Genomic DNA, 25952 nt, shown 5'->3' on the forward strand with positions numbered 1-25952 from the left:
ATCTTTCCCTATCTTGAGCAAGTTCTATATACTCTTTTCCATCCCTACCGATTTCCCTTAGGTCCATCTCAACGTTGTCCCTCCATCTTCGTCTTGGCCTTCCTACAGGTCTCTTACCATCAGGTTTCCCAACAACAATCATCCTGTAAACTTCTCTTTCCTCTCCCATTCGTGCCACATGGCCTGCCCACCTAAGTCTTCTTGATTTAATTATTCTAATCATATCTGAACATGAATACAAATTATGTAGTTCTAAATTATGTAACCTTATCCACTCACCTGTCTCCTCATCCCTTTTAGGTCCAAATATTTTCCTAAGGATCTTATTTTCAAATACTCTCAATTTATGTTCCTCTTTCAATGTAAGGGACCAAGTTTCACACCCATATAATACTACAGGCAAAATTACGGTTTTGTATATTTTAACTTTTAGATTCTTAGATATTAAACGAGAAGACAAAAGTTTATGAAGAGAGAAGTAACATGCATTTCCTGAATTAAGCCTACTTTTATTTCCTCTTTAATATAATTTTCATTTGTTAATATTACTCCTAAGTATTTGAATTTGGAAACTGGTTCAAACGAGTTGTTATCAATAATTAGATTTTGATTATTACCTAACACATGGTTTCGGCCTGTAAGCATATACTTAGTTTTCTCTTTGTTAACTTCCAAACCTATCTCTTTAGCAGTTTTGAAAAATATTTTAGCATTATTCTTAATTGTATTCACATCATCCCCCAGTAAGTCTACGTCATCTGCATATGCTAACAACTGAGTCACACCATTTAATTTTAGTCCTTCTTTAGTTTCTTTTACCTTCCTAACAGCATATTCTAAGGCAAAATTAAAGAGCAATGGAGATAATGCATCTCCTTGTTTTAACCCATCATGAATTGTAAATTTGTCAGACATATTAATACCCACACGAATTTTACTTTCTGTTTCACTGGTGCATATTTTTATCATACTAACAAGCTTCATAGGTATTCCAAACTCTACTAATATATTATATAATTTATCTCTTTTGACAGAATCATATGCTTTTTTGAAATCAATGAATAGCTGATTGACATTTTGATTATATTCCCACTTTTTTTCAAGTGTCTGTCTGATGTGAAAAATTTGATCTGTAGTTGATCTGTTACGTTTAAATCCACATTGATAATCACCTATAATTTCATTAGCATATGGGGTTAGTCTTGTTAAAAGAATGTTAGATAATATTTTATATGTTGTTGAGAGTAGAGAAATTCCACGGTAATTATTGCAGTTCATTTTATCACCTTTTTTTAACACAGGAACAATTATGGATTCTTTCCACTGTTGAGGGATTTCTTCTTTATTCCATATTAAACAAATTAATTTATGAATTGACATATTAATGAATTTCCACCATATTTAATTAACTCAACTGCTATTAAATCAATGCCAGGTGCTTTGTTATTCTTAAGCCTTTTAATAGCATCTTTAACTTCAGTCAAGTTAGGTTCTGGAACTAAAGGTTCTGCTGTGTGGACTTCATTTACTTCTGATTTATCTCCTACATGGACATTTAAAAGGTCATTAAAGTAGTTCTTCCATCCATTTAGAATATCGCTTGGGTCAGCTAGAAAATCACCGTCTTCATCTCTTATCAAGTTTACTTTAGGTTGCCACCCCTTTCTAAACTCTGATATTTTTATTTTTGCTGTTTGTTTCAATTTCGTTAATTTTGCTTTTCAAGTAATCTCTTTTTTTACTTCTAAACGTGCGGTTAACTTCTCGCTTTATTTTATTATAATAGTTTAGATTTGTATCATCAGAGTTATTTAACCACCTAAGTCTAGCCTGATTTCTTATTTCTATTAGATTATGACATTCATTATCAAACCATGGCTTACTTTTTCTCGGTTTATGGTATCCTATACTTTCTTTAGCTGCTGATTCTATTGCATTACGTATGTGCTCCCAATTCTTATTTACGTCTGTTTCGTTTATATTTTCATCATCATTTAAATCCTGCAAAATATCAAATCTATTTGACAGTTTAATTTGGTAATGTTTCTTAATTCTTTCATCAGTAAACTTTCCTGTATCAAATTTTAGAACTTATATCAGATGTAAATTCTATAAAAACAAAAGAACGTTCAAAGCTGATGAAGGCAAACTGCCGATCGGTGCTCGGGGTAGGCGAATGCATGGTGTCAGCTCTTACCTATAGAAGGAAAACTCCTCCCCCCGGTCTTTCCTCAACCGGGGCTCGTGAGTCACCAATCCAAGGTGAATTCAACTTCCACCTCGGCGGCTTTCCTAACTTCAGGGGTAACATGGAAGCCCATCTCGTCTCTACTCCCGGCGGCTTTATCCCATTTTTTAAAAAAGTTTATCCAGCCGTCTTTCAAGTTCCCATCATCCCTATTGAGTTTATTCCTATTTTCCACACATATATAGGCTGCCTCATACACATTCCTGTCCAATTTATTGTTAATCTTCCTAATGACTTCTCTTTTGGTGATCTTATGCCGGTTAACTAATACGTGTTCAGATAATCCTGTCTTGGGTATACCCTCCTTTACATCTTTATCGTGCTCGCCCCACCTAATTTGCGTACTCCTCCTGGTCTGTCCCACGTATTCCTTTCCGCATTCACATACTATCCTGTACACTCCCTTTTGCTCTTCAGGGTTATCGCGCCTATCTCCCCTCCCTTGCTTATAAGACGTGAAGTGTTTTTCAATGCTCCGAGGTGCTCTCACCCCACATTTTATCCCGTATCCCCTTACGGATTTTTCAATTTTCTCGGAAACAACCTTAAAATACGGAATCCCGACAAAATACGTGTTCTTTTCACCATTTCCTACCTCCGTTTTTTCTTCATCTTTATCATTTTGTGATATTTCTTGTCTAACAATCTTTTTTGCTTTCCTAGCTACTTTTTTCATGCCCATTCTTTATACCCACCTTCTTTATCCATTCTTCTTCTTTTTCTTTCTCTTTTTCGTCATTGCACAGCCTTTCCGCGCGAATGAAAAAGTTAAGAAAAACATTTAACTTTGTCCTATTTGAATGTTGGGATCTCTTATCTCTTATGGAGGTACAGCCAGTGGCGTCGCGTGCTGTTCACATACGGGTGTTCACAATAAAATTTTTATACTGATTGGAGATTTACTACTCTCCCTTGTAACTTTATCTTCAATATTGAACAAGTAAGAATAACAGTTCAACTTATTTTCAACAATTTCCCCCCAAAATCACGCTATATCTGAAGTAATACAATACTATTTTATTCAATTAACACCCTTTTAATTACGTTATTTACAATTAGTGATGGCTAGTGCAAACTAATTAGTATAACATGCAATCTCAGGTATGTACAACACAAGATTATCATACTTCGCAATCTACTTTCTATTACAGCGACCATATGTTAACCAACGACATTCATTCATCATTGAAAGCATGTGCATCGTTAGCGGGACAGAGAGGAGGATGCGTCCAGTCCAGGAAAAAAATGTATATAGTACAAGATATTTGGGTATTGTACAGAATGTCCCCTCGCCCCGCCCACAATAACTCGGTTGTGATGCTTGTGATTGAAGTATCAGTCATTGTGACATTGCTTGTATTCCTTCTTTCTTAGTGTTTCGTATTTTTCCTCCTAGCAATGGTTCAGAGAGAGATTGATTTTCGACCATTTAAAGAAAGGATTCCCAAACTTCTTTGCTTCACTGCTCCCTTAGTTTTTTCAAGACTTTACCGCGGCGCCCAGAATGTATCCCTCTCTAACACTTGCAACGCTCAGTTACTTGTAAGATTGCTTGTCTTAAGTTAAAAATTAAACACGTATTTCAAATTCAGAAACATTTTATATGTAAAAGAAAGTACTAAATAAGCAGATATTTGAAACAATCACAGCAATGACTAACGATTCAGTGAAAATATCGGAACATTTCATTGTGCCCCTGTAAGCTAATCACGGTGCCCCAGGGCGCCGCAGCACACACTTTGGGAACCACCGTTGTCATTAACATATTTACTCGTCGTCGCCTTGTAAGCGAGGGGTTCCGGTTCGAAACCCGGTGGAGGCACACAGTGGTTCGGATCCCACTTAAAACTGTAGGTCCAGTCCCGATTAGCCTTACTGTGCATAAAGTGGACTTAAAGCACCAAATCAATCAATCAAACAAATTTACCATCCTTGATCTTATACATTGCACGAAACGAATCGTTCCAATCCAGATGCAGTCTCTTTTTAAGCGAGTCTCATGTGCAAATGTTAACAAACGCCCAGGAAGTGTCCTGTGTTTGTCAATGAATTGCCGCCTCCAAACAATAAACAAGGAAAACAAAATTGCGCGTTCAGAACGTTGCACCTACATAACCAATTGTATTTCGTGTACCAGTAATTTTTTAATGTTCTTTTAATAACGTATTTGGGAGTACTTACCTCTTGTACAATGTAGAGATCGGCTGGTGAGGGCCCATCCTTTTTACTTGAGTTCGTTCTGCTTCGCTCAATGGCGAAAATTACTTTTCTTTCAAACTCCTAACAGTATTCATAGTGTACAAAACACAACACAACACTACACTACACACACAAAGCATAACACACACGCACGTCTGAAAGCCAGTGCAAATACATTCACCCAACCGCTTGTCAATAGATATCTTGCTCTCGACGTCGACACTAACCGCCCTTTACCCGTTGCCGCCAAAGAGCATAGGCTTTTTTGTTGCCCCGAAAAACTAACGGTGCTTGATCTTTCCAAAACAAACGTTCCGTCTTGAAGTTCTTCCACAGCAGCAGTGTTGCCAACAATTGAAACGCAGAAGTTTCTAAATCTTCAACATGCGCTAATTAAAAATCGCTGAATCAAATTTGCTGGTGAAAAATACAAAATGTATTTTTAAAAAATGCAGTGCGGAACAACTTACACCAGGTTTATTGAATGTATGTGCGTTTATATGCACATTAAAAATGCATTTAATTTCAATTGTGATAATTTAAATGCATATATTTTTTCAACTTTCTAACTTCAAAAAAGAAAATGTATGTGTAGCAAAAATACAACTCTAGTTTTCTGAAAGTTATATTTTGTTCTTTACAATAAGCATATTCTAATAACGTAGAGAATAGTAAAAATGATTTACTAATATCAATTGATAACTCTTTTCGGTAACAGCTATTTAGGCCATACGACCCCATACTATTCTGAGTATAGTTACCAGAAAAATGCTGTAAAATTGATGTAAATGTAGTCAGCACTTTCCTTTGCAATTTAAGTTGGTGAGAGTTATTTCCTTGGCATGAAAAACGTCGATTACTAAAGGAAGTTGCACAGTCTGAATTGCCCTTAGACGCACATGCGCAAATCATACATAATATCTTTCAAAGTTTATAACTCCTGCAGACTAGTTTCTAAAGAAAAGTCGCTCGTCACTATTCCGTGAATTTTAGCGCCCACTGGAATTTAAAATCCGCCAGGTTTAGAGACTTCTCACTAAAGATTGCAACTATGTAGCGCTGATCTTTTTGAGTCCTCCTAGACGTGCCTGTATATGCTGCGCCCTGGTGCCGAATGTAAGAAGTATTGCCGCTTGGGTCAGGGTTCGCACCACAATGTTCGCACAGGGCAGTGAACACTTTCGGGGTATAGTGACCAACATCCCCTTAGCTGCCAGTTCACAACACACAACACAGCCATTGTGTTCATCGCAACCGTGGAACACAATGGGAGTCAGTGTTACCAACTATCTAAAAAAGTTATCAGACTAAATTGTGTGTGTATACTCGAACATCAAAAAAGTATTATTTCGAAGAAACATAGTTGTGTGCATTTAATATGTACGTAATTTAGAACATATACATGAGTGTTCACGTGCTCATGCGAACATTATCAGGCGACATGCCTGGGTACAGCTCTAGATTAGATATGCTATCTCAGAAGCCCAAACAAAATACAATAAATAATCAACTAGCAAAATGTGATTGATACTCACTCTCACATAATGACCATGAGGAAAAAGCACTAGTGAATGGTCGTCTTTACTATAACCTATTTCCAGCCTTCGAAGATTCTTCCCCAACCAGCACCTGCTCAGCCTAATGGTACTGAGGATTGATTGATTGATTTATTTACTTTACTTCACTTTTTGTGCCACTTTTGGTTAATTTGCAGAGATGGGGATGAGTGATGATAAGATTAAATTGACGAATGGACAGTCACAAACATCCACGCCCAGGTCGGGATTCGAACCTGGGACCCCTGGTGTCATAGCACAATGTGCTAACCACTCCGCCAAGCGCTGGACAGAGAAGTCTTTAGTTCATCCCAGAAATCCCCTCAGTGTTGCCAACAATTGGAATGCAAAATCTTCTAAAACTCAAACTCCGCTAAATGAAACGTGTATAAAAATTTAAATATGCTTAATTGATAGCAGAGCATATTTTCCATGTTGACAAAACATTCACTTAAAAGTTTCATTATACAAACTTTAATAAAATTATGTAGATGACAGCCAACTGTAGCACTTGCTGTACCAGATTTAGTGATTTTACAATGAAATTGGCAAATTGTTCCCACCGCCTCTTGCAATTCCACTTTTGTTGCCAGACAAGTCAAAAACCAGACCTTTCCCTCGCGGTTGGGGTCCTTTGGTAATTGGCTTTGGGGCCCGTCCATCTGCAGCTTTAAGCCTGTCTTTCAAAACCAGTAAAACGTAAGCATCCTTGTATGATAAGAAAAGTTGTGTCATCTTGAGTACTTCAAAACTGGATGCGGAGGAATTTTTAAACTGTTTGCCGTGACAGAGTTCATGTGTTGTACTGTCCTGTGTTGTGTGTATTGTGTGCTAAAGTAAGAACAAATGTATATAATCCATGAACTAGTGGAATAGACAAAATTCTCTTTCATTCCTTATGAGGGTAGACTTCAAATAAATGTGGATTTAGTGTTTAGTGTGTAAAAAAAAACTCATCTGAAGAAACATTTTGTGAAACAGTGACCCAGAAATTCACACACATCAAGAGAACAATAAGTAGCTTATGTTCATTTGTTTTTAATGATCAGATTTTGATGTAATAAAAAATTCAAAAACGTGGATGAGGAATAGCCCCTTCTAGAGGAAGACCCCTAAGCGGCAGTCATCCCCACACATCAAAATCACATCAACTAAACTCATTTCCCTTTCTCATTCAGGACAGACAAACACAAACTTCGATGTCCAAAACGGAATTCAAACCTGGAACCTCTGGCTTTGAAGCATGCTGCACTTACCACTCCGCCAAGGAGATAGACAAGCCAACTGAGCTATCTGGGTGCATAACATCTTTTTGGCTGCAATATGAGGCCGACTTCAAAATATCGTGAAGAATCAACAGACAGACAGCCATCCAAGGATCATTCTATTTACTGACTCTTACAAACGATAATGGCTACCAAATTATTTTGAAGCAATGCATCCACAAAGATTTTACACAGCAAACATTTGCGATTCGAGGCTGAACAATTTTACAGACACACACATTTATGATGATTTCGGTAGCGTCACTGGATGAGGTGGGCGAGTGGTTAAAGTGTTGGACTGCTAATCCAATGGGCTCTGCCCACATGGGTTCGAATCCCATCCTAGTCGATAGTTTTTCTCCTCCTTAGCAATGATGTTATTAGTTTTCAAAAGCAGAGAGGTCTTGCACTGTGGTCGTAGGCTTGGGCTATGGAACGCATACTGGTTTGAGTCTCCTGGGGAAAGTTTAACAACTTCTTGCCAGAGATCTAGGCCAGTGTATGGGACTGCTGGCCAGCAACCATAGTGAAGAAATTGGGGAGCTACGAATGAGTAGCGTAAAGTGATGCCAAGGCACTTCGGATGTAGGCGAATCTTAACAATGGGGATGAATTGAGCAGGTGAGAGAAAAAGCATCAGAGAACTGGGTCAGTGTGCGAGTTTGCACTCTTTGGTGATCTGCAGAGGTCCCACATAGTGCTTTCCTAGACAAGTTGTTTGTTAACTTTGGTTTAAGTTTACGATACCACCCACTAACAACCATCATAATTCCCAGAGATGATCGCCGAAGTTAGCCGGTCTTTCCCGAAAGTACAACTCTTTTCTCGGTTTTCCGTTGTATACAATCCTGTTGATCTTGTGGTAGCATTCTTCCAGACAACACCCTCTAACAACTCGTTGCATCTGTTTCAGACTTGAAGGAGTGTCTTGCCTAACCAAAGGAGATAGAAGTCAATGGAATATGTGTGAATGTATAGCAGAAGAAGGGTGATTTGGTTCTTAAGGAAACCCAATCATATTAAAAATATTCTTCGACTTTATGAGAGAGCATGGCAGTGTCTTATCTAATGGGAAAAATTACAAAAATAACGGGACAATTCTTTCCAGAAGTCCAGACTTCATGCCCAGTACCCTTCTCCTGTGGGGCTGCACAAAGGAAGAAGTGTTCAAGACAAAACCCCACACTGTGGAATAATTCAGAATGTTATGACAAATGTCTCCAAAGAATTCCTACAAAAGACCATGGATTCAATCCTCGTTCATTGGAGTAAGCTGGGGAATGCCGCCGATGCCTACATTGAATTCTGAGCTGACTCATAATCCTATTCCATAATGTACAGAAAATTTCATTGAGATTGCTTAAATATTATAAAAACTATGGCAAATTTCAAATGTCTAGTTACTGGTCACCCACCCTGTAGTACACACTATGGACAAGGCATATATTTTAGTTATAATATTACTCAAGAATAACATTTTATTGCATGGAACGGAACTTACCTCAAGCCTACACATCGTTTTCAACCCTGGAACACTGGGCCTTCGAGAATAATCCTCATATTGCTTTAGTTCTATTTCTGCTGTTTTGTCACTTTCTTTTTCACTTTCATTTTCTTGTGCTGCAGACTGTTTTTTCTGCTCTTCAGACTCTAGTTCTGTGTGATCTAAAACTTGACGTATTGCTTTCTTTAAACTGTCAACTCTTATCATTAGAGATTCTTTCTTGGCACGTTCAATCTGTTTGAGGGAAAAAAAATGAAACAAAAGTTCATAATAGTATGTAAACAGTTACAGTATCACTTCATAAATTGATTGTTTTGCATCACAGAATACTGGTAAAAATAGTTTCTCTACAGTACAGATATTGTGAATGCAATTGGGAATATGTGTGAAATGAATGGGATTTGAAAGTCTACAGATTCAAGTATATTACTGTCACTGTAATGACAATAAGCCTAGCTTGATACTGTGAAATACATTCATAAACATAAAAAAATTAATGTGTTTCAAAAGGTTAGTGATATGATCTTATGTGCAACTTTCCAAGGTTTGATCAATGATTTGAGTTTCAAAATTCCGATCTTGACTCAGCATCATGAGCGCAATTAGGCAGCTACTTTGAAGTGAGAGGGGGATGATATCCCCCAGTTAGCCAAATTTTCACAAAGCAATTCTCCAGCTGTCTCACTGTTACCATGTTAAACAAGGAGCATTCCCCAACTATCCTCAAGGCTCAACCACACCCAGCTAGCAATATCCATTACAAGCAGACTACATTCTCCAAAGCCAGGAAACAGCAGTGATGGGACTTGATCCGCTGAATCCCATCCCATGTCCATGCATATGTAGAGCGCATTTCATGTCCGAGGAGACCATGGAGGGGTTGGTAGCACGCCGGGAAGTAAGAGCGCATCTTCTGGCAAACTGGATGCATCATCCTTGTAACTGGAACCACAAGCTACGTAATGAAAATGAGCATGCACCTTGTTACAAGATGTATTGGAAATGTTATGCTCCTGCTTCCACACATTTACGGCATATTTATAGGAACTTTTCACTAACACGTATCAGTCCTTCCTCCGAAGTTGCTTCAATTTCTCTCCTGATATTCTTTTTCAATTCTTCTAATGTATGGCTTCAGGTTAAAAAGATTGATAGCTCACCATGCAGATGTCATGAAAATGTCTGTTTCTTGTACAAGGCGCCGGAGGGATTTTTGGGGAGTATGTTCCAATCATGCTCCAACATCATCTAGTTTCTCCTCGGTAAGCACACACTGTTTTACCCTTCACTTCTTATCAAGAACAGACCCGTTTTTCCTGAATTTGTTCACAAGTATCCGAACACTGTCTCCGTGTGAAACAAGAACATCTGGGAATTCTGCTGCAAAACACATTCTAACATCCTTACAAGAATTCGTAATGACTAGAGTTAGGATTTTCATGACTTAGCATATTTTTTTGGTAAGGGTGATTTGTTCCTCAAACATATAGGAATTCATATTATGAAGAAACTCATTAAGTTAAGGTGCTTTTTAAGGGCATATTTTGGCATATTTGGCAAGTTTTGTGTGATGTAGCATATTTTTATGGATTTTCGGTCATATTCAGCATATTTTTGCATTTTCAAGGAATATACAGTCATTTTCGAAGTGTATTTGTTCTTACTCCCATGTTTACTTAAGAGGTTTTTTTTTTTTTTTGGACTGTAGCAAAATCTTTTTTATTTTTATTTGAAAATTTAGAGAAAGTATTCATTGCGCATTGCAACTCATATACCATAAGTCATAAGAGCATATTTTATTTTGCATATTTTGGTGATTTCTAGGTCATAAAAATCCTAGCCCTAGTAATGATGTCCTACATAAAAATTCATTGTTTTAAATTGTAAGTATAGGTTGGCATTATTAGACTGGCACCAGTAATACGTAAAATAAAACAAAAAAAATCTAAAACACTTGTTTTAAGGTTTTAACCTTAACACTTCAGAAACACGTGCAAACTGGACACCAGCTATCTGGATACTGAAGCACTGACGCATCCAGTGCCAAGGTCAGCACAAAGCTGTGGGTCTAAATGCCAGCAGATGCACTCTTAGTTCCCAGCACCCTAGCCATTACTCCACGGTCCCCTCGGCCAAGAAAGGCACTGTAGAAGTCAAATCAGAAGAAAATGATATACACATAGCAGAACCTTCACTTCTAGAACCTAACATAAGAATACATCTGAAAAGTTAAAAACTTAGAAACATGTCCAGAAAATAAATGCTCGGTTGGTGATGACATTCAATGTCCCCTTACCAGTTTGGCATGTAGGTCATATGGCACGCATGAGAGAGAGAAAAAAATTATAGCAGGATCTTTGTGATATTGGAAAATGACTTGTATTAAAACCATGACAATGTTGATATAGACCTGAAGGAAACTAGAAAGAATAATCAAGATTGGATAGATGTTGTTCAGATTAAGAACAAAGGGAAGTCTTGTGTTTCTGTAGCACAATTCAGAGTAAACTTTACAAGAGAAGTAAAATAATACATTACATTCTCTTAAGCAAAATGATTTGGGGAGCTCTGCCCCCACATCGATCACATTGGGGGGGGCTCGAGCCCCCCCCCAAGCCCCATGGAGTTGGCGCCCATGAGTTGGTTCAAGTTGATTGATTGAGGTAGATGTGAGAAGTGACAAAATTGGAATGGTTCTGCTGACTTATTATCCTGGAACTAAATCCGATGATGAGCCATCAGTCAGAGAGCTACACCATGGAACTGTGAGATGTAATGTTTTACAATACCCCCTTAGCACTCATATGCTGAATGTCGCCATGTGCATTTTTTCCCTCAATCATTCTCAGTCAACAAATGAATTTGCTCTTGAAGAAAAGGAACTTATGTCCATCATAAATCTCACTAAAAACTTTTACTAAACATACACTTCAAAGTAGCCTGCAAATGTTAACAATATTAATATTTATACGTGTCAATATTTCTAGAAAGACTCAATGAATTAACCAACATCCACAAAATATATTAATTGTGTTAAAATAAAGATGTGATTCAGTCATAAAATATTAAATTCTTAAAAAGACTTAATGCAATTACAGCATAATAAATTAATTAATATATACATATATTACCAATTCATTTTGAAATAAACGTCACCATCTGTACATGCAAAACCTAAGCTAAAATATAAATGAAGAATTGACTTACATCTTTGGAAACCATGATGCTGGCAAGAAGCAAATGAATTTTTATTTACTACATAAATGTATTTACTACAGAATGAGTTTGTACAAACCTCTCTTATATCATTGTCCTTTTCTTTAAGATTCGATATCTCCTTTTCTAACTTCTCCATATCACCTTTCTCTTTTCCTTCCTCTTCTTCTACTACTTCCTCCTGTAAAGGATGGAAAAATAGTAACAATAGTAGTTATTCAGAGTTCTATATATAATGCATTAACAATAGTATCAATAAGTGTTCTTGGGTTGGCTTCAGGGAATATAATGATGAGAGCAATGCATGCACTCGAAACATTGGAAGCCAACATCGATTTAACCTGGCTGGTAACCCGAGAACACTTGTTCAAATCACGTCACCAGGAAAGCTACAATTTCTATTAACAATAGTAGTTAATCAAAGTTCAATGCATTAAAGAGTTCTTGCAGATAATGTGAAAATTAGGAAAATATGTACATTAATTAAATACAATTTAAAATTCACATTAATGTTAACGATATAAAACACTTTTGGAAAGATAATAAATAGACATTTATTTACCTCTTCTATCTCCTCCTCTTGAGTTTCTTCTGCTTGTGGAATTTTTCCTTCCTGTTGCAAGGTTTGCAAAAGTAAATCCAATTTTTCATCCAATGTTTGACATTTTTTGGCTAATAAATTTTCTTCTTTACTTTTATTTAACTGTGCTACATGAGTAATAAAATCTCTAACAGTTTCACAAACAGCTCTGGAATAGAAAATCACTTTACAATGAAATAACTATCTTGTCTTACAAAATGGTCAATTTTGTTTATCTTAAGTGACCACTTCATATATTTTAAGGATGTAAATCAAACAACTCCAAAGAAATATCTCTAGATAATCACAAACATTACAACAATGATAATTCGAGTGAAGATGTTGAAGTTTATTTATATTTTATACGTGATTGTTATTTTGCACCTTGGCTGCATCTTTCATCACTCTGATGTCATAACTCTGCCAAGCTAGCAAAATACTACTGCCAACCTTTTCCTTTGCAAGATGGCATCATTTCTTGAATGCATGTGGATACAAAGACATTGTCTCCAGGGGATGGCCATTTACTCTACAGTAATGATAGTTCATTGTATTGGATACCTTTGAAAGGTAATCACTGAATTTGAGATGTCAAAGAATGGGTGATCTCCCATAAGTTGTAGTAGAACAAGAACATTCTCACAGTTATTCTTGTGAAGGTGGTTAAGCAATGTTATGTGCAAACTAAATTCCATGAAAGGTGGAAAGCTAAGTAAACTGTACAAGGTTTTTGTGCTACCATTTGAATGTATGGTGCCTTGAAAACAATGATACCATGTGACTGAGAAAGTGTTGTGCATTTTTATAGTTTCATAAATAATTTGTACTATTTTTCACATTTGGCCTCACAATAAATTATGTATATATCAAACACAAACCTACCCATTCTTTAGTTTTCAGTACGTTTGGCCAACATAAAAACCACACGTTGGCCCAACGTTAGAACCATGGCTAAAATTACCGTTGGCCAATGGTATGTTTTTGCATTGGGCCAACTATTGGCCAACCATTTGGCCCAATGTTGGGATGCTTTCATTATTGAAACACCATTTGCAAGATGTTATTTTCCACACTTAATGTTGGTGTAAATCATAATTTTTATTTTTTAAATAATTATGGCATACATTTCTGTATGGCTAGCACATGAATAAAGACAAACCACAGAGTAAGTAATTTTATATCCAGAGCAATCCCGCTTATGGCCGTCACCCTTCACCACGCTTGACTGAGCACCGGTAGTTTTCTGAGCACTCTTGGTAGTTCTGATACTCCTCGTTAGGGAGAGCGCACAGCGCCTTACCTTCAGTTTCTCTCCAGGAGGTCCGCAAGTCCCCACCAGGAGATGGCGTTGAAAAATTTTAAGGGTTTTCTTCGAATTAACGCGAGCTAAGATCACAGCAGATGGCTAACGTAAAGAAAATTAAAATAAAATAACCAAAAATACAAGACAAATGGGGACTCGAGTTGAACTAGAATGTAGGGTGTCTAACTTATTTTATGGTTTAACAAGGTTGCATCGTATGGTGCAGTGGTTGCATCGTAACCTTGTAATCAAGGGGTCCCGGGTTCGATACCCGGTGGACGCAAATAGTGGTTCAGATCCCACTTTAAACTCTAGGTCCAGTCCCGATTAGCCTTACTCTGCATAAAGTGGACTTAAAACAATTCAATGAATCAAGCATGGTTTATATATAGTTGTTGGTTCCATTCACAGGCATCATTTGCTGTCTAACTCACAGGAAATTCTGATCTCAGATAATTTCAGTTAATAATTTCCCTCGACAGATGAGAATAATTTAGCCATCTCGTCAGACTAGAATCAGGATATGATTAGACGAAAATTCCCGGTATCGCTACCGTTATCAATCGGATGAATTATGCTTCAGTGACTTATAGCACACAGCTCTGTGCTTATAGTAAGTTTCTGTGTCCCACTCCCCCCCCCCCCCATTCCGCGCAAGTAAAATATTGTGAAGCCCCTTAGAGAAAAGAAGAAATTTATTGAGAATCCCATATTGTACATATCATTGTTGATAGTAGATAGGACAAACGGACGCACAATAGTTAGACTCCGATCCCAACACACACAAACTTGCACAAGAATTAAAATACATATCGAAATAACTGTATGAGGACATTCGGGATATTTTATTTTGCTTCACGCAGTGGCGAAGTCATGGTTCTTTCTTGGGGAAGGGAGGATTCTTCATGCGGAAAAATATATAATACACGATCTTTTGTATTTTTGTGCTTCATACAATTCTAAACAAAAACAATTAGCCTACACATTCATGCATTGAAAAAAAATACAATTTTGGAGGATTATTTAAAAGATATTAAAGACTACTATTTTGAGCTTCGAGGTGCGAAGCGATTCAGCACCAAAAACCTTCCCATCGCTTAGAAAGTCAAATATTCAAAGAAGAAGCCACATTCGTCAACTAATACTAATAGTAACAAATATACGACAGCAATCTTGTGACTTCAATGCTTCAGATTGGATTGCCCGTGCTGTCTCAGCATCACAACGTCAATTATAATCTACAGAAGGAAATAGAACGGCGATGGGACTCGATTCGCTGTTCACGTGTCACCCAACAAGGAAGTCTATTGGAAAGACCTGAACCTCGAAAGTTGTCACAGGAGCGCGGAATTATGTTGGTGCACGTCGATACTCTTAAACATAATTTTAACGATGATATTTTTTCCCCCATATATCACTGTGTAATGAAGGTGTCCCGGGTTCGATACCCGGTGGAGGCACATAGTGGTTCGGATCCCACTTTAAACTCTAGGTCCAGTCCCGATTAGCCTTACTCTGCATAAAGTGGATTTAAAACACCAAATCAACCAATTGACCAACCTGTAAGACAGAAGGGGGGCATACAACTTATTATTGGTTTCTAGGGCATTGGGCTTCATCTCCTACTTGAGTTTTGGAGCCCCTTTCAAGTATTTAACACTTAAAAGAATAATCAGCTACCTTAACACAGTACAGGTAAGAGTTGAGAATCACGTGTAATGCATAACAGATGTGCACAATGTTGGCCTTCTTGGCGTCGGCTGTTCTGTAAAAAGTTCATAAATTATCAAGTTTGATTATGGTGTGGCAATACGAGACAGACCGGCTCAACAACAGAATATTCCTAACTCTATGCAATTTACACTTTACCAGTTTATAACGAATGGTGTATAAAGGTACAGTCGCGGACACTTCTAGATTGTAACAATCCCATTAACTTTCCATGGGAATTGTTACAACGTAGAAATGTTGCTAGTGCCACTTGGCTACCTTTGATCAATCCGATTATTTGTTCTGAGGGTAGGTCACAAATGTATGAGATAACGATAATATGATGATAATATAATAAATGCAACTAACCGTCAGACATAATTTAGCCTAAAAGTTGCAAAGGAAATTTTAAATAGGTGTGACTGGATCGATGGCTGAGCCATTCAGTGGGAGACATTTAATTTCCTTACCAACGTTCCTCCGTTCGAGACCCGACCTGGAATTGTTTTTCTTTCGTTCATCAATTTGAACACATCTTCACTCATCCATACCGTTACAATTAGCCAAAAGCATCAGAAAAGTAACGCTATATGACAAAAATATAAATGCTCCACATATATGAAGGGGGTTACAAGATATTGTTGCCCTAGGCCTTAACGTATAATATGAATCTGTTTTGTATGCGAAGCACATTTACCTTTGCAAAACAGAATGCAAGAAGGATTTCCTGCTCCTTGGTGAAGGGAAAGGAAAAGTGAAAGTTGTCAGAAATACCTCCCCTGGTGTGACCTTCGACTGAAGGGTGAAGAGCTTACAAAGAAAGGTAGCGGGGGCCTGTATGAACCCAATTGCCAAGATCTTTAGGACAACGGTTTGAGGTCACCTTTGTAAAAGGTGTCCGAGAAAAGTGGTTCTGCATCTTCATTTTTATTGAAGTACACAAATGATATTAATTCATTCTTGGGAAGAGTGTATTTGGAAACACAAATGCATTAAGTTTCCTGTAGATTGACTGGCCTCTTGGTGAAAAGACGACCAGTTGGGTGTAGTTCGACATAAGGTGGAGGCACATAGTTGTTCGGGTCTTACTTTAAACTGTACGTCCAGTCCCGATTAGCCTTCATGTGAAGAAAGTGGACTTAAAGACTAACTAAACAAAAGCTAATACTCATTAAGCAAGCGACTTGAATTGTTATTAATATTGTAGTTATTACGAAAATATTAGTACACTTAATATTTCTTTAATTTTTTTTGTTCTATAAGGTCACTTTTCTAACTTTCAGGTAATCGGGACGAAGATTGTATAGATGAAATAAATTATAGAACAAATTATTTGAAATGCACAAAGTTAAAAATAATATTGCATACAAACAAGAACAATTGTGTTTTACTAAAAAATGTGGGAGATATATTCGTTACTACTGTGAAACAAATTACATTCGTATTTTGTGATAAATCAAATGAGGAATATTAATTTCTATAAAAAAAAAAACTGATATAGTTATGATGAAACTGCAAACGCGAAGGAGAAACTGTCATTGCATTCAATAGCGTAGTAACTCACTACCTTAAAACTCAGAAACAAAATTCTTTTTCCAGTTGTGGGCTCAAGGGGGATTGTAGGGGGTCATCCCTCCCCCTTTTGATCCAGTAATCCTATAGAAAAGAACATCAAAGGCAAGAAAAGATGGCAAAGTGACGGAAGGAACCCCCGTCCCTTTTGGAAAATCCTTGGCAATGGCAGGCCACTGACTGCTTCCCTTCATCAGGTAGATCCACAGAGATATATATATCTTTATCTGTGGTAGAACTACATTGTACGTTGGGGGTGGTAGATTGTTATTTATTACAGTTTTTTCTTTGCGTTTTAGCCTTAAACCTCACATAGGAAGATAAACCCCAATTGCTATTTGTTTCCTTCTACTTTTTTAAAAAAATATTACTACTTCCATAAAGAGGACAATTACAGATGTTCGCTTTCGAAATGCATTTATTTTGTTGTAATAAAACATATAATCTTCAGCCAGATATTTTCACTAATTACATACCAGTACGAGAGTTACAATTGTGTTCATTGCTGACATATAGTCAATGTATTTATCTTCTATAGCGGAAGTGTGTTTCTAGTGAAAATATGCTTCTTCTTTGGATGTCACCTCCTCATTTCTTCATAAATGCTACTGTATGGGACGGTTGGATCCTCCCCATTTTCTAGCCAAAATACCTTAATTCCAGTCGCTGAAGAAGGCAAGGAAGATACTTCATCTTAGCAGAGAATAATGAATCAATAACAACAGGCTCCTGTTTAAGAGTGGTATTGTTTAATTGATGCGTACTTTATTTAGTGGTTGCAAACTATGAGCTCGCAATTTGCAGCAACACAGTCTCATTTTCTGCATCTTATAAGAATGTGCATTATTGATATGTAAGCTCGTAATGAAATGGTTACACATGTGAGAGAGCTCGCTGGTTTGGTTCTAACTTATCGTCGTCGAAATAGAAGACGAAAGATCTCAAGATAAATCAGATCACCTTATGAGAAAAGTAAGTTTTGTATACATCACTAATTTCTCCACATCTTTATTCTTCTGTTTATGTAAGTGTTTGGGGAGATGTGGTGATTTGGTATTTAGCGTCGCATTTTTTCAGCTTTTGGCAAATTTGCGAAGATGAGGATGAGTCATTATGTGATGAAATTAACTTAGAGACTCTCAGAAGGAGTACATATACCAGGTAGGGATTCAAACCCGGGACCTTTGACGTTAACCACTTCCCCTGCCACGGAGGTAGGCAGGGAGCGCTGTGACTAAGTAGAGATGGACAAGTAAAATTTGGGGCTAGTGTCTGCTCTTACCTATTCCTCTTTTCATAAGAAAAAAGAAGACAGGAAGAAAACTTAAGTTATAAATTTAGTAGGAGCTAATTTAGGCACGTGTTTAGAAATTAATTTAGGGGGGTCAAAACCAAGTTTCTCAGAAATAATAATAATAATAATATAAACACTTAAATTAATTATATTATACTAATATTCAATTAAAATAATATCAATAAATATTAAAACACATTACTAGGTAAAACAATATAAGAATACGTATAATAAAAGCATGAATTCATTATCTAGTGTACAGTTAAGATCACTGAAACTTGTATGAAATCAACTGCCCTGGCAAGGAAATCAGTGCCAAATATATCAAGAATTGAATATTTATTAAATGTCAAGAAAAAATGTTAGATCCAGTTCAGGAAAATTAAAGTTTGGTAGTGTCACTCAAGGTTAGATGGAATAAATAACTATCGATTATACAGCAAATGCTAAACAACTATACATTTTCATTCTTTAATGTAGTACTTTTAAAGTCTATCGGGGAGGAGGGGGTAAAGATCCTTTGGCCTCACCCCTACATACGTTCTTTACAATGAGGTAGGATAGTTTAGTCTCAAGCTTCTCCTAATAAAATCATTTTGTTTTTGTTATGCAACAATGGAGTCATTGTACGTTAGCTTTTACTTAGATACACACACACACATCAATTTAACGTTAAATAAAGCAATTATAGAAAAACTCAATATTTACTGCCTTCAAATTAGTTGAAATAAAAAATCCCCGATTACACAACAAATGTCAAACAACGCATATTTTCACTATTTAATATATGTGCTTGGTAAGTCTTTCGGGGAGTGTCCTCAATACATCCTTGGGAGTTATGTGTTTTAAGAATGGGGAAACTGATGTATGCTGCTTCATAATACCTGGGTGTACACGACATTGTAATTAATATTAGTGCCTGTTCTTTCACTCCAGCTTCTGTTTCCTACTATGTATGCACTACGAAATTCACCGCCAAAATACTTTTCGGTTATCATCGTTTTCGTGTATTTAACGTGGAGAACTGTAAACATCGTAAGGGGAATTAATTATACATCGTTTCCTAAATTTTTTTGTGTTTGGGTGGAAGGAATTTTCGGCACTTTTACGTCTGTTTGTTACCTTACAAAAAAGTTACAAAAGTTGGAACCAATATGTAACGTAATTGCTGTTAATTTATTTTCTATTCCCTTACGTTTTGATTACATTGACAGATTCCTGTTCTTACTTCACCGGCCACTTTCCAGCCACACACAGTTTAGAGATACTGAAGATTAGGTCCTTCACGCATCAACGGGCAGGAAGCATTTTAAAAGCTACCCCCTTCCCTTTGGGTCGTGGCCCGGCTTCCACGTTCCAGCGAGTCCATAATTGTCACTGCCGGAGGACAACTATCCCACCTGCTGTGTAGAGGAAGGAATCCGAATCCTTCTGCCAGAGAAACCATCCATTGGTGTGCACGCACAAGAAACTCTGAAATGGACTCGCCGAAAACTCAGCATTCCCTGTCCGTAGTAGATTTTGCTCTCTTGTTTTCCCCTTTTCTATCTGTCTCTGTTTCCACGCTCCATTTCTTTAAAGCTATCGCTTACTTTCTCTCTTTTTCTTCTGTTTCTTATGTGGATTCGTATTGTTCCCTTTTTCTTCCTTACTACCTTTCTCCCTTCCATCACTATTTCTATCGCTTTCTCATATCTCCATACTTCCATCTCTTTATTTCATTCGCTTTATTTCTCTCCCAGGCCCTCACCCTTCATGTCTACCTGTTACGTCGTATTTCCCACAACCTTGGGATTTGCCCAATTTTTTTTCGTCGGAAGCTGGGAGGAGGGAGGATGAGCCAAAGTAGACCCTGAATTGAACCTGTGTGGAAATTGTGAAGCAGATGTCGAGGAAAATTTGGGGCGTTTGGCCACCTCATACTCTGTGTTGTAAATGTTACTCCTGCCATAGAAAGTAACGTGTGCATTACATCAAAGTTAAACGTGGAACGGAAAACGCAATAGTGCGCAACATATTATTATTTTCTATTAACATAGGAAGAAGTTACTAAAGTTATCTCTTCATTTTATATTTCTACTTACGGATGAAGGCAGGTGCCCACACAGACAACATCGTCGAAGTGACAGGCAAACTGTTATATAATATGGATATCAATGGGTGTAATTTCAATTTTTAGAAATGTTTTTCCAAACAAATTTCGGTGTGATTCTTAATGGACGAGAGGCCCAAGTTAGTGATTCTTGAAGAAATCTACGTATTTCTTGAAGTTGGACTTTCTTCGAATATCCAAGATCACATTCGATCATCAAGACGCTTTAAATAACTTGCTGAGGGGTTTGGAAATAAAAAGGCCATCAAAAGAGTGACGGGAAGGGAATCCTGACTTGGGCATGAGTTTTCTTGCTGAGTGTTCACTATTATTTTCGTCTAATAACAAGCCACAAATTTGCACAACAGTACTTTCAAATTTCTCACCATACAGTATGTCAGCATCTTCCAGGGAAGATCTACTAGGGTGAAATGGGGGTGAGGTTTTAAATTAAGGCAGAATCCCTTTACAAAGAATATAGTGGGAAAATACTGAATATATTATGAGGTTCACTGCATGTATCCTACGTTTCAATCTCTATTATCTCAGATTTACATTGTCGTGGAAACTAAATCATGATTGGCAGCTCGCTACATCTCTGGTAAATCTATACAATCCATTCACAATCACAACTTTTTTAGGCAGAATTTGATGTTTCGGTGTGTCTAAATTCTGCAATACTAAAGATCTCTTCAAATACTAATAATATTAACTATCAGATGCGCTATACGAATAATAAATTATAAAATAACAGATTATATGCAAGACAATTACGAAATATGTCCTTTTACAGGGAAATTGGAGAAATGTGTTGTAAAAACGCCAAATTGGTCACATATGTCAAAATATGGAGTATCAAGTTTGTCTAATTCAGAGTATTCATCAGATATGGAAAGACCTAACCCCAGTATTCGATGTGATGCCAAATACAAAATATGTTAAAACATAAAGTCCCGGGCCCTAATTATAAAGCATCATTTATGTTATCCATTCTTTAACATATAATAACAATATTAATAATTTATGATTACCGATTATTCACGAGGGGTAAATGACTTCCTTGAGATGTCCTGTTTTTTGGATCAAAATATTATGGGCTCCCTGATAAGTAACATAGAAGACTACACAAATCAGAGTTTGTACTTAATTGGGGAAAGTAACAAGCTTTTCCCCAGTGCCAGATTGGCCCGTATTTTCGAGGAGCTATTTCAGAGCTATTTTAACATGCAGATTATCTTCTGCAGGTCCCTGTTCCTCTTGAACGAAACTATGCGATATTTAATCATGAATTTCCTTTCTTGTTCATATATGCTATAGCAAAGTTTTACATTTAAATTACGTATCACGTGGTTTGTAAGGGATGAACTTCCACGTAGTACTCCAATTGTCAACCTCACTTTCACTTAGTACACCCTGGACGACATTTTGCATGCTAACGAGGCTCTGGCGTCTGGAATTATGGCCAATATAATTATTTGTGTAGTCCTGTGTTTTGTCGCTATGGGAGCTGAGTGCCCGTTTACAGCTTCATCTTTTAACCGAAGTCAGAATGTTGGAGCTGGACCGCGTATAACATGTGACATGTAAAATAGCCTTAGCGCTGAGCTAACACAACCTAAATTTTATATTGAAAATCAAATTCAAAGTAAGTATCACGTGTGTTTCAACTTCGGGAAAATCATGATGAAAATGTCAAGAACCAAGAAGAGAGAGCATTCAGGAATAGAGCTAATGGAATACATCACCAACAACATTTGCTAGCTGAGGAATTTATAGCCCGACGAACAAAATAGAACACAATTACGGTTAGTTTTGTAGGCATAAACGAAGAGAAAAGGTTCACAACTCAACATACGAATGGTAAGTGACTTTCAATTAATAATTTATTATTAACATTAGTATCTAACATTAATTGCACTGTATTTCAAATTTTAATTAGAATTTCTTAATGTTTCTGGCGGTATGGTCTCATTATGGTTCCATTGAAATGTAGCGTTCATTGAAGGACAGAATGGAAAAAACTGGTTTTAGTTATTTATTTATTTTACCTAAAGTTTCAGATCCAATACTGAATGACCATTTTACACTGAAACAGCAACAGAAGTAGTTTTTGGCGCAGTATACATCTATTTGTTAATTTGTGCACCACCGCGGCGCCAGGTGCAACGGCTTCCAATCTCATGTTATGGTATCTCAAATGTACTGTTATAAATGCGAGGCTCTCGAAATTTTTGATCCTTGTAATTTCGTAAAGATGGTCAATAAGTTTTGAATGCTTACGACGTTCAGGAGACTGGGACCACGGCCATAATAATCCTCTGTGGTGCTCTCTCCTCTCTCATGTTATGGTCCCTCAAATGTAAGTAAAGTAAAGTAAAGTGTTCCCCTGTGCTTAGCACCACGCCATGAAGGCGTATAGGGGGTGTGGGGGTAACGCCCCACACTTTCTTGATCCGGTCGTGAGTGGGGGTGATGTGATCAGCACCACGCCCCTGACCGCCTTTACCCCCAGGTTTCCCCAGGTACCCATGTTATTCGACGCTGGGTGGGCGCCGGGGCCGCTTCCATCGTTAGAAAAGTTCCCGGATTTGAACCGGCCGGGGATCGAACCCGGGACCTTTAGCATGGTAGTCAGACGCGTTACCGACTGAGCCACCGCGGCCACGGTCCCTCAAATGTACTGTTGTGATTGCAAGTCTCTCGGAATTTTTTATCCTTGTAATTTCGTAAAGATGTTCAATAAGTTTTGAATGCTTACGACGTTCAGGCGACTGGGACCACGGCCATAATAATCCTCTGTGGTGCTCTCTCCTCTCTCATGTTATGGTCCCTCAAATGTACTGTTGTGATTGCAAGGCTCTCGGAATTTTTGATCCTTGTAATTTCGTAAAGATGTTCAATAAGTTTTGAATGCTTACGACGTTCAGGCGACTGGGACCACGGCCATAATAATCCTCTGTGGTGCTCTCTCCTCTCTCATGTTATGGTCCCTCTCCACTTCACGTTTCCTTGCGACGGGGAGAATTTACGAGGATTTAGAATACTTCCGAAATATATATTATTGTTATTACTATTATTATTACAATTGTATTAATAAGGTTGCAATAAATCCATACAATATCTTATCTAATGCAAATAATGGACAAACCCCAAGTTGCATTGGTAAGAGTGTTGTGGCCTTTCAATCAAGGAGTCCCGGGTTCGATTCCCGGTGGAGGCACATATTGGTTTGGATCCCACTTTTAAACTGTAGGTTCAGTCCCGATTAGAATTTCTGGGCATGAACTGAACTTAAATCAAGTAAGTCAATACAAATAATGGCTGGATGTGCTATATATAATGCTCTAGATCTCGTTCTGGGTTTAATTCGAAAGTAATGGAACGAAAAATCTGAAGTCTTGTCATGTGGAAGTAGTGAATAAACATATATCTTTTAATGCAGGGTGGAATTTGAAGGGTTGGGGGATAGGATGGATATCTATTACCCCCTCTGCACTTGCCACTTTGTCATTTGATATTTATTTTTTTCTGAAAATATCCGGGGGTGGCTGTAACCTCTTAAGCCTTCTGCGTATGCCAGTACATAACATAATAAGTATATTGCAAAATAATGAAGTAATTTATGAGATTATTGTTATTTTCATGTCATTATGTCGGCATTAAATAAACGCGTTCAGTAACACTATCATTTATTAAAAATGGCTGTTAACCCGCCACATATCAATGAGCTGTTTGTTCATAGCACTGAGTACGCTTATGTCTGTCACTGTATTCATCGCTTTTGACCTTCCACAGACGTCTCATTTTCAACCAGGTAAATAAACACGCGATTTGGCCAGTCTGGTGCAAAACTTCCAAATATTTGGAATGCCTGAATGGGCCTGGTCAGAGCAAACTATTGTAGGTGGCAGTACCCCTGTTGTGTCCTCACTCACGCTTTTGATGGGCAATTGTTCTCCCATTTAAATACATGAGGAATTTCATGCCGAAGGTGCTGTTATTGCAAGTTTTATTTAATCTTAATCTCCGAAATTATGTCGGAGCATGACAGATAAATAATGAGTGCTGTGAAACTAACAATTTAAATAAGACGATCGTCAACAACAGAAAATATATCGGAACTCGAAAAAGCCTTAAAATTTGCGCAGCATTTGTTTACGTCACTTGCAATTTTCATAATTTACGTGCTTCATTCTTATGATTCTGGTAAAGAATAATACATAACAATTCCACTCAACCACGAAAATACGAGAGGAAAATGTTTGCTCAATACAAAGAAAGCACATGTTAATAAGTTATCGGAAAGGGCATAGTGTATTATAATAAATACCATGCGCTTTCTCACTTAATACATTTTTTCTTTGTAATATGGTGAGTTTCTCTGTTGAATTTTACATATTCGCAAGTCGCAAGAAGAGGAAACATAAAAGCGTAGTGTAAAAATTTTAAAATTTTGTATTATAGACCCATGGCAGCTAGGGACTACCAAAATTACGTCAAGTTTAGTGCTCTTTGTGATAAACATACCATTTTTAGGCCCGTCTGAGCTACCCTGCGTGGCGCTTTAATATATTAATTCTTAGGTTCAGGAAAATGTAATTTTCGGAAAACAATGTTAAAGGTTTGCTAAGCGCATTTTTGATATCGATTTTCACGAGAAATTCTTACCATCGTTGAAAAAAAAAAACGTTTGAATTGCCATCCTATCGCTCTCCAATGCAAAGCTTAGGGCAGCCAGATGACGAACGAAATTCTTTTGGAACCTGACCCCACCCCCATCCACTTTCACATCTGGTTGGGGCAGCAATGAACCGTTTTCATGCTTTGTGCGAGGGCCAACAACCTTGAGCGGCAGAAAAGAGCACATGTTTGCTTGCAAATGGATGGCCCGCAGTCGGACACACGCAGGCACCGCCAAGCTTTCTCTGCAAGTCTTCCATCCCCAATATCCGCCGACAGCTATTTTACCCCGAGGGTGGCAAGCTGGTCAAGGGACTTCGGTCTACAAGGACAGGGCAGATTGTTTTGTATCTTGGGAGTCTAGTCAGTCCGGAGAGGGGAGGGGAATTTCTCACAACTCAAAGGAAGCAGGAAATCCTTTTTTGTATAAACCCATTTAACCCTCCCAAAACAATGTATGTGAAAGCCTGGGGTGCACAATATCTTTTATCCATCTTCACGTACTGCATTTACAAGTTTGCCATTTAGTGTCAATTTCTGCTCATTTTGGCTAATTGTAATGGTGGGGATGATTGGAGATGAGTTCAAAATAGATGAACCAAAGAAAAATAATTCCCAGATCGAGACTCAAACCCGGGAACATTGGTGAGGAGATCGAAAGTCAACCACTGAATAGCTTGGCCACCAATCTGGTTACCTAATTTACAATCTCCATTGCAACTTTTAAGTTATG

At 37.6% G+C, this 25952-nt stretch overlaps 1 protein-coding gene and 1 non-coding gene across 2 annotated transcripts in view; one reads left to right on the top strand and one right to left on the bottom strand.

The window, feature by feature from the left end:
* The window catches only part of LOC145979778 (diacylglycerol kinase eta), a 359862-nt gene that overhangs the window by 33644 nt on the left and 300266 nt on the right, over positions 1 to 25952 (bottom strand). The window contains exons 11-13 of the mRNA XM_083112757.1: positions 12551 to 12737; positions 12068 to 12169; positions 8770 to 9006 (exon numbers count right to left, since the gene is read on the bottom strand). Coding sequence (XP_082968883.1) covers positions 8770 to 9006; positions 12068 to 12169; positions 12551 to 12737 — 526 coding nt within the window. The remainder of the gene's footprint in view (positions 1 to 8769; positions 9007 to 12067; positions 12170 to 12550; positions 12738 to 25952) is intronic.
* Positions 7536 to 7617, top strand: TRNAS-GCU (transfer RNA serine (anticodon GCU)). Its single transcript has one exon. It is a non-coding gene; the product is annotated as a tRNA-Ser (tRNA).

The sequence above is a fragment of the Lepisma saccharinum genome, chromosome 26 (assembly GCF_977018435.1).
Source record: "Lepisma saccharinum chromosome 26, izLepSacc3.1, whole genome shotgun sequence".
Lineage (NCBI taxonomy): Eukaryota > Metazoa > Arthropoda > Insecta > Zygentoma > Lepismatidae > Lepisma > Lepisma saccharinum.